Source organism: Lynx canadensis, chromosome C1 (genome assembly GCF_007474595.2).
Source record: "Lynx canadensis isolate LIC74 chromosome C1, mLynCan4.pri.v2, whole genome shotgun sequence".
NCBI classification, from domain to species: domain Eukaryota; kingdom Metazoa; phylum Chordata; class Mammalia; order Carnivora; family Felidae; genus Lynx; species Lynx canadensis.
The window spans coordinates 161,045,026-161,059,780 of NC_044310.1; the positions used below are offsets into that span (position 1 = coordinate 161,045,026).

General features: G+C 41.0%; 1 protein-coding gene across 7 annotated transcripts in view; it reads left to right on the forward strand.

Annotated features, from left to right (window-relative positions):
• RAPGEF4 (Rap guanine nucleotide exchange factor 4) overlaps window positions 1–14,755 on the forward strand; it is a 292,034-nt gene that overhangs the window by 224,254 nt on the left and 53,025 nt on the right. For all 7 annotated transcript variants that reach the window (XM_030326351.1, XM_030326353.1, XM_030326355.1 and 4 more), the window contains 4 exons: window positions 2,331–2,407; window positions 2,845–2,991; window positions 5,038–5,153; window positions 11,086–11,174. In XM_030326351.1, coding sequence (XP_030182211.1) covers window positions 2,331–2,407; window positions 2,845–2,991; window positions 5,038–5,153; window positions 11,086–11,174 — 429 coding nt within the window. The remainder of the gene's footprint in view (window positions 1–2,330; window positions 2,408–2,844; window positions 2,992–5,037; window positions 5,154–11,085; window positions 11,175–14,755) is intronic.

The window sequence follows — 14,755 nt, forward strand, 5'->3', positions numbered from 1 at the left end:
AGCAGTTGGCAGCCTGAGTCTCCACTGGCTCCTTGCTTACTCAAGGCAGTATTTAAAGAGGGTGGGGGTATGGGGTGCCTGGGTGGCTCAGTCGGTTGAGCATCCAACTTCAGCTCAGGTCACGATCTCGCGGTCCGTGAGTTCGAGCCCCGCGTCAGGCTCTGGGCTGATGGCCCAGAGCCTGGAGCCTGCTTCCGATTCTGTGTCTCCCTCTCTCTCTGCCCCTCCCCTGTTCATGCTCTGTCTCTCTCTGTCTCAAAAATAAATAAACGTTAAAAAAAAATTTTTTTTTTTAAATAAAGAGGGTGGGATGAAGTCACTGCTCTTCAGGAAGAACCCTACAAGGACCTTTTCACGCAGCTTCACTTCAATTTGATTTTCAGAGAACAAGTCTGTCTCTCCAGATCCCTAGTTAGAGTGACAAATCGCCCTGCTTGGTTTTTCTTCTCTCACTTGCTCTACCAGTTCTGAGCCCGAGAGAAACTCGTTGCCCCAAATACCAATGCAGGGCTAATATATTCTTATCTCTTCAGAACCCAACTTGTTTAGTTCTGTGAGGGCATTTGGAAGCAAGACGTTCCAATCTGATATTAGTAAATGTGAACAGAATCGTTTAAGCCATCCTTTTCCTCAAGTTCTACAAAATCCTTCTTGGTAAACGTGGCTCCTGGTCTACTCAAGGCAGGAAAGGCCGCTTTCTCTAATCTCCCTTGGAGAGTCAGAAGACACCTGAGCATACTAAGGTTCTCAAAGTTCTGCAATAAAGAAAAACGTCCGTTCCATTTAAACTGACACTTTTTAAATTGAGTGAAACGTAAGACGCTTTTTTATTTTTTTTATTTTTTTTAAAAAACCATACATTTTAATGGCAATTTACAAGTCCAGTTATTTGCTCATTCTAAATTTTTTTTTTTTAACATTTGTTTTTGAGAGACAGAGCACAAGTGGGGAAGGGGCAGAGAGAGAAGGAGACACAGAATCTGAAGCAGGCTCCAGGCTCTGAGCTGTCAGTGCAGAGCCCGACACGGGGCTCGAACTCACAGACCATGAGATCGTGACCTGAGCCGAAGTCGGACACTTAACCGACTGAGCCACCCAGGCGCCCCATAAGACGCTTTTTTAAATGGACACCTGTTAACTTTTCAAGAGAGGTTCTTTGGAAAATCTTGTTCTTTCTTCAGACTGTGTTAGTCAAAGAAGCAGGAACATGAATCGTAAAAGCAAAAAGTGTCATAAATATTACATTTCAAAATGTTTTACTTCCAGTCATCAATAGTGGTATTTCTAACATGGATATTAATTTTAGGAAGAATGTTTTCTCTTTACATTTTAATGGTTCACTTTAAGATTTTTTATTTTTGGGGCGCCTGGGTGGCGCAGTCGGTTAAGCGTCCGACTTCAGCCGGGTCACGATCTCGCAGTCCGTGAGTTCGAGCCCCGCGTCAGGCTCTGGGCTGATGGCTCAGAGCCTGGAGCCTGTTTCCGATTCTGTGTCTCCCTCTCTCTCTGCCCCTCCCCCATTCATGCTCTGTCTCTCTCTGTCCCAAAAATAAATAAACGTTGAAAAAAAAAATTTTTTTTTAAAAAATAAAAAAAAAAAGATTTTTTATTTTTATCATCACTGATGACTTAACTTCTCATATATGTTTTTTCATTCAGACTTACTGATTGTTTTCATTTTATTAGAAATATTTAAGTATTTCCAACAAAAAAAATAGAGATTATTACCAGCACCTTTTTTTATCTTCATCAAACACGGACATGATACTATCTTTTCGTATTTTCTAAAGAATGAAATTATAGATACAAACGAAGCCCTCTTGTTCCTTCCTTTATCTCATTGTTTTCTTTCCCTCCCCAAGGTAATTCCTACCCTATGTGCAGTGAGTGTTATCACAACTCATTTTTTAGTAACATATAGACACGTATCCATAAACAGTATGTAGTGCTGATTTGCATGTTTTCAAACTTCACACACTAGCGTGAAGATTACTTTTAAAAACTATTTTCAATAGCGTAATAAGTTTTGATGGACTGTAGGGGAAAGTGTATTTATCGCTTTAAGAAATGGATTGCTGGCACATGGCTCAATAGTAAATCCGTACCTTTTAGAGCCTAGCAAGTAGCGTGGTATCTATGTTCCTTTCGTGTTCTATAGAAAAGGAAATACCATTCCACCTGAATAAGTTAGTATTTGCCAGTGACTTTTTTTTTTCCTTCTGGAGTAAATGTATAATTCTGGGGACTTAAAAATGATGATTTGATAAGCTGTAATTTATATTGATGTGCTTCTATTCTTGTCATAAGTCTTTTCATCTTTTTGTGTCTAGTGTTTAACCAGGGGGAAGAAGGCACCTCCTGGTACATTATTCTAAAAGGATCAGTGAATGTAGTCATTTATGGCAAGGTATGTATATCTTTTTCTTTGTGAAACTTTATTATGCTCCATTTACTAGTGTGGCTCTAAGTATGGAAGTGCTACAATTAAACCTGCAACAACATTGTTACTCGGTGTAGAAAAGACATTACAGCATCTCCAGTCACAGATTATCTAAATTATTATACTCATTCGAGTTGAACTTTCTGGGGCTCATCTCCTTATAGATGTATCAGTTTAAAATAAATACATTAAATGTGTACATTTTAGTTAGGCCATAGCCCATATTACTAAATGAAAGAACAATAAAACATTATAATCTAATTCTGTAACTCTCCTTTGGCATCCCTGGCGCAGTCCATTTATATATACAGTGTTTTGGGTAAAGGGCGTCTTGTGGCATGAGGTGAGTGGCTGTCTGCTCAGATTCAGGGATCCTGTTCATCTGAATGTTCTGCTCCCTCCAGGGTGTGGTCTGTACCCTGCATGAGGGGGATGACTTTGGCAAGTTAGCACTAGTGAACGATGCCCCAAGAGCTGCTTCTATCGTCTTGCGAGAAGATAATTGCCATTTCTTAAGAGTGGACAAGGAGGATTTCAACCGGATCCTGAGGGTGAGTCCAAGGCAGTGTGGCTGAGAAGTATCCCATTTTTCCTTTTGCCAGACCAGCGAAGATCAGAGTGTGGTGTTAACTGAGCGGTACTGTGACTACTGAACGCTCTAAGAACAAAGAGCCTTGGTTCTAAACCTGGTATGTTCAGTGTGCTGGTGTGCGTTCTGGGATCCAAGGGTGATATTCCAGTAAAGCTGCCAATATGGCACGTGTGCCACACCAAATAATTGGACACACCCATACTGGCCCATGAGAATTAAAAAAAAAAAAAAAATCTAGGGACTGCCTTGGTCAAATGCCAAAGTCTGAGCCATTTCTCTTTGGCAATTCTAGGCTTGCCCTTTTGTGTCCTTTCCTACCTCACTCCCCAGGTCTTTCTCCATCCTAGACTTTCTTAGTCTCCACCTCCTATGTCTTCCCAAATCTGAAGCTTTCCTGTATCATCACATCCTCTCCTCACTTATTGAGTGATTACATTTTAGTGGGAATTAACGTCACCCATGGTTACTCCAATCAAGCATTTTCAAGTGCTTCATGTCAATTTGATTCATACTAAAGGAATTTCAGACTTTAGCGGGTAGGCGAAGAATAACTGGGGTGACAGAGATGTGAAATTGCACTTAAAGTTGACTCTGCAGATGGGCCTACTCAAAGCTTGTTCAATAAAGTATTTGTGAGAGTGGGTGAGGATGAGAAGAGATGGTCCCTGGTCTTGCCACACACACAATCCCTAGAAAGACTGTCTCTGGACTACTGGGAAAGATGACAGTGTCCCGTCAGCCCTGACCTCTCAGGTGGCCTGCAGTCCAGCCTGCCCCAGCTTGAGTTCACTCTGGGAGACTGTTTCCTCTAGGGTCATTTTGCTCTTTTCCTACACTGAGCACACTCTCTTCTCTGTCTCTCCCAGCCTTAGCATCTTTCTCTATCCTACCCTGAAGTTCTAAATGCAGTTACTGGTACGTTCAGCCTTACTTAATGATGCTTCACAATGTCATTCTCCGTTCCTTATGTATGAACACCTATTCTCACACGGCCTTAAGCCTTTGCCTTTGGGGACAAGATTCTGACAACAAAGTTTGTCTTAGAAATGTGTTCCCTTAATGCAAAAAAGTTAAATTTAAAATTATACCATTGAATAATATAGAAAAAAAATGCCTCACGGAATTTGACTTGTTATCTCTTTTAAAATGGGGACCAAATGATGAAAAAAAGTCTGTCAAGATTTTTAATTTAATTGTTCAAGTGACATTGAAATTTAGAGGTAAACTTTAGTAACTCTTTGAAGTTTACACACATGGAGTTTACACATAGCCAAAAAAAATTATTGGAAAGAATCAGGTTAGGATCATTATCATTGATACGGTTTATAAAATTATTCAAAATAACTGAAAAATGTTTTTAACACATTTCAAACTGATTTTTTTTTATGTTTATTTATTTTTGAGAGAGACAGAGACAGAGCATGAGTGGGGAAGGGGCAGAGAGAGAGGGAGACACGGAATCTGAAGCAGGCTCCAGGCTCTGAGCTGTCAGCACAGAGCCCAATGTGGGGCTCGAACTCATGAACCGTGAGACGAGGACCTGAGCCAAAGTCAGACGCTTAACCAACTGAACCACCCAGGTGCCCCTCGAGCTGATTTTTTAAAAAAACAAACAGAATCTTTTGATGAGAGAGAAAAGGTGCATGCCTATGAAAATGACACCCCCTTAGAAGAAAGCCACATATTTTTCTAAGGATAAGTGTACTTGCTCCCCTCTCTTCCCATTATGCCACCCTCTCTGAAAGGTTTCTCACAGTACAACCACACTCCTCTCTACTCGGTTGTTTTTCTGAATCTGGGGTAAAAGCAGAGTTTTAAAACCATATGCCTCAAACCTCATCTGGTCCTATCTCTGACCATTCCAGCCCTGACTTTGAAAATGACTTAATTTGTAGATGCAACAATTAGCATCACAAGCACCAAATGAGTTTCTGAAGCATTTGAAATTTTTTTCATTGTCTGAGAAAACAGCAGCATCTGTATGTGGTGTAATTTGTATTTGCAGGACGTTGAGGCGAATACAGTCAGACTTAAAGAACATGACCAAGATGTCTTGGTGCTGGAGAAGGTCCCAGCAGGGAACAGGGCTTCTAATCAAGGAAACTCACAGCCTCAGCAAAAGTAGGTTTGCATCCAACACTGCAATTGCCAGACTATGATTAACCTTTTCACATGGTATCATCATTTCTACAATAGCATGCTCTCCTTTTTTGTGGAAGACGGCAGTGTGTGTGACTTTTTTTCTCTCTATTGACTAATCACACATCTTGTGGAGTATAATGTATCCATTTCTGGCACTGCATTGAGCTTGGTGCTGCCTGGAGTAATTCAGAGGATACTCTTCCCCTACGCTAAGGACACTCTCTGCATACAGTGTTCAACCGTGATAGCTTTGGAACAGAAGGCGGCGAGAACAATGGAAATAGGAGTGCCAGGCCACACAGAGGATAGGTAGGCCCCGAGGTGATAAGAACCTTTGGTATTTGAATTTCACATGTAGGATTTCTTGAGAAGTGTTTTCATCTTGTTATCAGAATGAGCATCTTTGGCAGGAACCCAGACTTAAAATATAAGACCGTCTGTGGATTGCAGTCTAGAAGCATCCATCTGGCCTCATCTGTACTCAATACTGCTAACGTCAAAAGGGTGTTCACTTCACGCTTCTTAGGCTCCCAGGGTGTTTTGTTTTGTTTGTTTGCTTTGAGAGAGTGAGAGAGCAGGGAGGGGGAGAAGGAGAGGGAGAAAGAGAATCTTAAGCAGCCTCCATGCCCAGCACAGAGCCCAGAGCCCAACGCGAGGCTTGATCTCACGACTGTGAGATCACGATCTGAGCCACAATCAAGAGTCAAATGCTTAACTGACTGAGCCACCCAGGCGCCCTTTGGTTCTCTATTTAACTTGAGCCTCTTTCAGTATGCCTATATCCTGTTCCATCTTTTGTTGCAACTTCTTTTTTTTTGTTGTTTATTTATTTATTTTTTTGATGTTTATTCATTTTGGAGAGAGACACAGATGGAGCATGAATTAGGGAGGGGCAGAGAGAGAGAGAGACACAGAATCCGAAGCCGACTCCAGGCTATGAGCTGTCAGCACAGAGCCTGACGTGGGGCTTGAACCCACGAACTTCGAGATTATGACCTGAGCTGAAGTCAGACACTTAACCACCTAAGCCACCCAGGCGTCCCTTTTGTTGCAACTTCTTGCATGAGGCTTTTTTCCATCAAATGTACAAACACTTGAATAGTAAGACAGGAGAACAAGGAAATGTAGCTTTAAGAAATTGTGAAAGATTGCAGAATCTTGTTTTTAAAATAAAGATTAATTTTCAATCTTAGAATAACAAAAACACCAATCCTGTAGCCAAAGAAGTGTCACCAAATAATATGTTGAAAAAGAATGCATCCCAAGTAATTTTCCTTTGTTTGCAACACAAATGGGGTGTTCCCTTTAATCAGGCCACTCACGGTAACTGATGAATTTTTATTGTTTAGACTCAAAGCCCAAAGCTCAGACATTTTCATCTGGATGAATCAACGTATTTTCAAAGAAGGTGGGAAGAAACAGAATATTATTGAGTAGCCATAAGATATTTTGCGTGTTTCATGTAATCCTGACTACACACTCCTTTTTACCGATGGAAAAAGCAGGCTCAGAGAAGCCAGCTACTTGCCCAGGATTACAAAGCTTGTAATGGTAAAGCTGGCAGCAATTCCAGCTGACAACTTCAATGCTTTTCTTCCTTCAGCCATGAAGCTTACTATGGCAATATACAGTACGTAAATACTGTATCCTCAACACTATCATGTAAACACTGCAAACCAATATATTTCAAAAGGGCTGACATAAAACAGACCGTATAAAAAACTGTTCTTTCACTTCCAAATCTGTAAACTGCCATCCAGAATTCTTCATGTTTTTTTTTTTTTTTTCCGCTGCTACCCATTCTTGAAAATGTTCTCTCATGAATGTTTTCAACAGTTATCCGTTCAGCCCATGGAAGACGAGAATGAAGATATTTTTAATGCGAAGGTTAGGTCCCTCCCCACTGATTTTCTTTAGTGTGCTTAAATATATCTGGAGCATCTTACAGTGTAGATCTGCATTCTTTAATAATGCCTCAGATGTCTCAGGAAAATTTTACCACCTGAAAAAGTAAGCCTTGAAAATTCTCCTTAACCTTGAAACATTTGACCAAGAAGTCCCCCGGAGGCCCTGCTTCTTTCACCTCTTCATACCATGGGGGAATGATCAAAAGCGTTTGCTTGTTACAACATAGTCCATTCAGAGCGCCTTCCAAATATAGATTTTCTTATGAAATCAAACTAAAGGGAACAGAAGAGGAGAAGCCCATGTATTCAGTTTATTTTAGGCCTGGATCTGATTTCCGTTACATCTCCTTTTCTGTGTTCTGTAGACCGATCCAGATTTCTTATATAATTCAAAAACGTGTGCATGTTCACAGCGCACCCTTTAAGAAATATCCGTCAGCACAAAATAATGCGCTGGGCAAGATCAGCTCCCTGAAGAGGAAAAAGTCATTCTCTCGAGGGGTCTCTTTCCATGTCGGGCTTTCTCATGCCAGACCAGAGTTAAAGGGGGCACGGCACCATGTAAGTGAATTTTGGCCTGATGTTCTGGATAACTTTGACAGTATGCCAACAACGATGTCTGTGGGTAGACTTAAAATTCAGGAACATATAGGGCCTCCATCTTTTCAGAAATCATCCCTTTTGAACTCAAAGAGGGTCATCACATTGGTGCCAGTTGTAATGTTATTTTTCTTTTCTTTTTTTTTTTAAGTGTTTATTTATTTTTGAGAGAGAGAGGGAGACAGAGGCTCCAAAACGGGCTCTGCGCTGACAGCGGTGAGCCTGATGCAGGGATTGAACTCACAAACTGTGAGATCATGACCTGAGCCAAAGTTGGACGCTCAACCAGCTGAGCCACCCAGTGCCCCATAATGTTATTTTTCTGATTAACTTTTCCCCTGAGAAATCCAGAACAGTTTTTCATGTATACATTTTAAATTTTCAAAGCTGCCTGACTGCCCAAGCCACTCAACTCTGAGTGTGATATTAAAACATCAATATCAAGACAGTGTTTCTCATGCTGAATAAACTATCTCAGGCTCTCAAACATTTACCATTTTGGTTATTTTCTGCTGTGTGGTTATGTGATTTTAATAGGAAAGAGAGAATTTAAAGGGACTGCTTCTGCTTTAGTTACTGTGTTGCTTTTTCCTTAGACTATCAACCACCCAATTGCTCAGGTCCATCTTGTTTGCAGAAAGATAGTCTCTTTTAGGTTCTCCTCCCCTCCATCCTTTGTCGTTGTTGTTCTAGGTGCAGATAGAAGTGTCCTCGTTTCCAGACTTGGCATTAGGAACAGATTTTTCTGTCACAGGCTTAAAAGCCCACAGCTTGGATAATGTAATCAATTTGGGCTTCTTTTTAACTTGGACTAGAATAGCTCCTTCATGAAATAAACTGAAAAAAGCCATGCTGTCTGGGATTCAAGTCCCTCAGTTAAACAGAGGTCAAGCAGAGGGTGTCTGGCAGTGTCCAGCCTGAAACAAAGCAATAATATGGTGTTTCAGCCAAGCCCAGGGCTACAAATTCACAGATGGCTACATCTGGCCAGAAGCTCCCTGGCTCTTTCTCTTCAGAGTTCCGTGACCTAAGAATATCAACACCTGCACTGCCCTCTGTGGAGCAGAGGAGGGAGAGGATGGGCTAAGGCAGCCACAGCAGCTGTACCACTAGAGGGAGCCCTTGGTAGCAAAAGCAAGATCTCCTGGTGTCTGAGACTGACGAGGTGGGCAGAGATGTCGCTTCTCTCTAAGGAGGTGATAGGAAATCTGGTTTGCCCCCTCGGTCTTCATTCTTTGTGGCCAGACATAAATACTCTAGCTAAGGGATGTCCGAACCAAGAACACCAGAATGTTAAGCCAACCCGGCAGAGTTAAACTTCTGAGGAGGGAACACATTTCAAACTGAAATACCCATCATGTAACCAGCCAGAAAGCTTACAGCCTGCTAGCGACGACTGCCCAGTGCCATGCCAAATACAAGTCACTGGTGTTCTGTGTAATGTATTTATCATCTTATTTAAATAAAACTTGTTTTCAGACACAAACAAGTTCCTTTTCAGAATGAGCTCCAGGTACCTAGACATACCCTCTGCCCCAAGCATCTTGGTGCACAGACAGAGCTGGGCCACAAGACACACGCTTGTGCTCCGAAGCCAGACCAGGCTCACAGCAGAGATCTGGCACTTACTAACTCTGTGACCATAGGCCTGCTGCCTCCCCTTGCCCAGCAGATTCTCCATCTGCAGAATGAAGATAATATTTAACTAGCAGGAATAAGCAATGACGACATGGTTCAGTGCCCACCTAGCTGTTTGGGGCGTAGGAAATACTCAACAGATGCTGATGCCCTCTCCAGCCAGATTCCTTATTAATGTGGTCAATGCCACCCATCTTCCAGCTTGCCTAGTGAGTACTATCCAAGGATCAGGTATTTCAGGAATTATTGAATGAACTCAGCAGTTTTCTCCATTTAAGTGTTCAAGGCCATTATCGATACACCCTCTCCTTTCCTCAAATAGCCATTGCCTACAAGAGGTAAAACCCTTGTCTTTTGCCTTATTTATTTTGAGAAAGGGGTGATACTTGTGAGGTTAAAATAGATCTTTTTTTTCCTATTCCCCCTTTCTTCCTCTAGGCTCCAAAGTCAGGTTTCCTCAAAGATTTAACTCTTCAGCTTCTTTTTGATCCTGAGTGCACACACACACTAGCATGCACACATAGAATAGTCTTAACTAATGGTCACCTTACCATCCGGGTAGACTGCATTTGCTACTCATTCAATACCAGAGTTGTTTCACTCAGTCTCTGTTCTCACATGCATGGGGCTATATGTTGGATTGCTTCTTCTTTACTCCCTCAGGCAGGAGGTTAAGACCTTGAGGATTAATACATTAGAGATGTTCTTGGAATCTAAGCACACTTCCTCCAAGGTCTCAAACAGGCAAGGAAAGAGTGTTGGTGAGGAGACAAAGAAATCTGAGTCCTCCTGGAGCCGAATCATACCACTGCTTTCTGAACATTTGTTTTTCATTGTTGTTTTTCTTCCCATCATTTTGCTTTATGTGAAATTCCGAGCAGAAAAGCAAAGTCTGAGTTTTAGCATAGGAGTGCCCAGATCACCTTAATGTATTTTGCCTGTGGTTTCATTCACTGCTTTGTTACCATCTTCGATATGACTTTGAAATAGCCTACATTCAGTTTAAAAAATAAATCCTGTCCTGTTGGTTGATGAAACCCACGGATGGATCTTCTGAAATAATGACTAACACACCCTACCCCCAAATAATATACATTTTACGTTGAAATAAATCTATGGATTTTCTAGTGTTGATTTATTTCCTATCCAGATGCTACTGGAGTTTGTTTGCTCAGTGGCGTTTGGGGTTTTGTTTTCCTTTCTCTTGTTTTATTCTTAGCTGTGTTTCCAAAGCACACACCAGTGTACAGTTGGGAAAGACAGAGCATTCCAGAAATAGGCAGGGGAATCCAATGTGGGACCGAGATTGTGCTACAAATAACCCATATATGGGTAACCTAGTTTACTGTCACTTGCCCTCGCCAGCTCCCCCTGCCTGACCCGAACTGCCCTGTGATTTACATGTTCCTTTCCATTCCCCTTGGAGCAAGGCTGAAGCTTCTCAGTTCCCAGCCTGCTAGAGCCGCTCTCCAAGTTTACTTCAGTTCCATGTAGGGAAAAAAGAATAACGTTTTAGTAACTACTTCAATTTGTGAAGGGTTTTTTCATTGTCTTCCTGTGTGGCTTTGGCAAGGTACATGGTCTCTCTTACCATAAGGAGAATGTGGGCCATAAGTTAAGTCATAATGGTTCTCTGGGACTCAAACAAGGAATAAGTAAACGAAAACAAAACAGAAAACACACAAAAAACTTAGATATGTGAAAAGTCATTCATTAATGATTTGCCCACTTTTGAAAAACTGATGATGTTTTTATTTCTTATCCAGGTATACTGTGATGTCAGGAACACCTGAAAAAATTTTAGAGCATTTTCTAGAAACAATACGCCTTGAGCCAGCTTTAAATGAAGCAACAGGTAAACACCGAGAACAGTTTTGTGTGTCCATTAAATCCATGCAGAGCACTGTAAAAACAAACAAACAAAAAAGATAACAACAACAGCAAAAATCCTGAATTCATTCGCAGTATGTGTATCCAAACAGTTTTAGAGGGGAGTTATGTGTATTAACATTAGAAGAGCATTCCTGCGTGGCTGAGTCAGGGAACAATCTTTCAGACCCTCCTCTGCCTGCTCAAATTCTGTCTGTCTTTTGTAGATGGCTCAGTCTCATACATATTAAGAATAGACTTTCATAGACATCCATTAGTTAATAACTCAAATCCTATCTATTGCCATAAGGAATTTGAAGCTGTCTACCTAAAAGGCACAACCTTGTTCCAGCTGAGAGTTAAATGATTCTGTCTGTGGTTGTAGATTCTTAGGCTTGGACCCTGGGCTGCCCCAGGGTGTAACTAAACACCAGCACCTGTTAGTCTCCCAGGGCTGTCATAACAAAGTACCACAAACTAGATGGCTTAAACAATAGAAATTTATTGTCTGACAGTGCTGGAGACTACAAGTCCAAGATCAAGGTGACAGCACATTGGCTCCTTCTGAGAGCTGTGAGGGAGAGTCTGTTCCATGCCACTCTCCTAGCTTCTGGTGGTTTGCCAGCGATCCTTGGCATTCCTTGTTTTGTAGATGCATATTGAATTAGGACCCACACTAATGACCTCTTCTTTTTTTTTAAATTTTTTTCAACGTTTATTTATTTTTGGGACAGAGAGAGACAGAGCATGAATGGGGGAGGGGCAGAGAGAGAAGGAGACACAGAATCGGAAACAGGCTCCAGGCTCTGAGCCATCAGCCCAGAGCCCGACGCGGGGCTCGAACTCACAGACTGCGAGATCGTGACCTGGCTGAAGTCGGACGCTTAACCGACTGCGCCACCCAGGCGCCCCACTAATGACCTCTTCTTAACTACATCTGCAAAGACCCTATTTCCAAATAAGGTCACATTCTTAGGTATTGAGGGTTAGGACTTCAACCTGCCTTTTTGGGGGGACAAAATTCAACTCATAATACCACCTTACAGTGAAACAATCCTGTTGACTAAGACACAGAGATTCAAGGATGAATGAGATGAATCTCACCACTGAACCTGAGTGTTCAGAGTTATGATATCGTTCTCCATTTTGGTTACCATCTTGTACATGACTTTGGAACAACCCATATTCAAGTTTAAAAAAAAAAAAATCCTGTCTTACTGGCCTGTCTCAGAATAATAGGTTAATATTTTAAGCATATTAAGCCCAAAGAAGAACATTTATCACTAAAAGAAACTCAAAGATTTATCTCAAATATTTAGTAATAATTCAAAGCCCAGTTCCATCACTTCTGCAATATACTCAAGGTAAAGTCATCATTATTATTATATATCTCCTAAAAGTATTTTGCCACTGATTTACTTCTTATTTTATCTCTTCATTCCAGCTTCTAATTTTATAAATAGATTATCTGAGATTTGCTTTCTCGTGTAGCAAATTAATTGGGGAGTAGTGGTGGATATAAAAGCCAGGATCTCTGACTCTAGGGCACTCATTTTCGGTTCAATATCTGTTGAGTATCTTGTTGGGCAGAGACAAAGCTGGATGCTTTGAACTGGGCAAGGTGAAGAAAAAAGTCACCCTCCTGTCCTCAGGAAGTTTATAACCTGCTAGAGGACATAAAGGAATCTGCAAATAACTTGAACATAAGGCAGAATGTGGCCAGTGCTTCAGGAGGGGACTAGCTGAGGGTACCTGAGGCAAAGTGTCATGGAGAATATATAGCCTTGAAGTGGCCCTGCAGGAAGGCTGGAGGTTAGTGACTAGAGACTGGGAACAAAGCCTTCCATACTGAAGGACATTAGTGCTGACCTAGAAATGGGCAAGGAGCATCAAGCAGTCTGGTTCTGCCAGACTATCATATACATAAGTAGGAGGAAGAGGGCAAGGTCTAAGAATAAGGTCTAAGATCTTACAGGGTCTTAAATACAAAGATAAGCATTGGGGAATGGTCGAAGATGTCTGAGCAAGAAAAGTGTGATAAAACCTTTTTTTTTTTTTTTTTTTTTTTTTTTTTCAGAAAGGAAACCCTCAATGGACCCATTAGATGGGGAATCCTTGCTTCTAGGGCCATACCTAACCCCAAATAAACCACTTTTCTAGAACCTGAGGTCAGGAAAAATATAACAGATCCCCCCGTACCCCTGATTAAGTATTTGCCCAGAATGTGTGATTACCTGGTACAAGAAACAGCATATTCTGTAAAGTAAATATTGACTGAAAAGGAGGATTCTGGTACATTAGAGACTATGGCATCTAAGGAAAGATCTGTAAGATCTTTACTACCCATGAAGAACAAATATATCCTTTCTTTTAAAGTCACCTCTAAGAGGGGTGGGGACTAGAGTATTGCTTTCTAAAAATTGAAGCCTAGAAATCAGTGCATTTTGTGGCTGGCATGTAGAATGTGATTCCTGACCCTTTCATTTTTGTTGTTAGAACTAGGTTAACATCAAAATTTAGTATCAAACTTCATTCTCTGCTGGCTTTTTGGATTCTTTCTCACAATTATAATGTTCATGGCTTGGAGATAAAGAATAAATCAGTATCTTTCTCATAATCAAAAATATGAATGTGCCATAGTCATCCTAAAAGTAATGCTAGTAGGCCCTTGAAACACAGATGCAGTAGAGGGAAAGACCTTGGCATTTATGGGTTTATAATACAGTGAGAAATGTCAGAGTTGACAGCAAAACTGGTTTTCACCATAGAAATAAACACTCCTGGGTCTGACAGTACATTCTCTTAATTTACCGAAACATCTATTTTCTCCCTAAGACCTATTAGTCTCCTAAACTTTTTATTTCTGTGACCAGCATTAGTCATTGAGTGACTTGAGAAATTATTTTCTAGCAGGAAATGATTTTTTTAAATCAGTCCTCAAGAGTTCATGCCTATGAGTAGAGAACAAGAAAGCCACAGTAAAATATGGGTGCTGGGTTGTTACCTTGCTAGGTGACCAGCTCACCAACCTTGGAGTCCCCAACTCAAATCTCTGCTTTAGCAAAATTTAAACTCCTGTGCAGCCTAGTCCTTCTGAGAGCCTTATAAACAAGCATTACTCCCCTGTCCTCAGAGAATATCTAAAATGTCTAAAGGCAAGCCTAGATGTGAAACTTAGACAAGCCAGATTCCTTTTGTACTTAAGGGGAGAAGTTCCATGCAGCTAGTCTGGTGTCTGCTCTGCTTCCTCTCTGGGACTGAATAATAGGACTGAAATAGCTGGCAATGCCAACTGACAACCGCGGAGGATTACACTCATCACTTATATGTAAATGAGTATAATGGCATTATGTGACCTGACAGAGGTGTTAGCTGACGCTACAGTGGTGATCCTATTGTCATATGTAAATGTGTCAAATCAACACGTCATATACCTTAAACTTACACAGCGTTACCTATCAATTATATCTCTTTTGTTAAAATATTATTTAATTTAAAACATAGACATTGGAAATCTAATGTATTCAGTTAAAATTTTCACATCTCTTACCATTTTCTATATGAAGA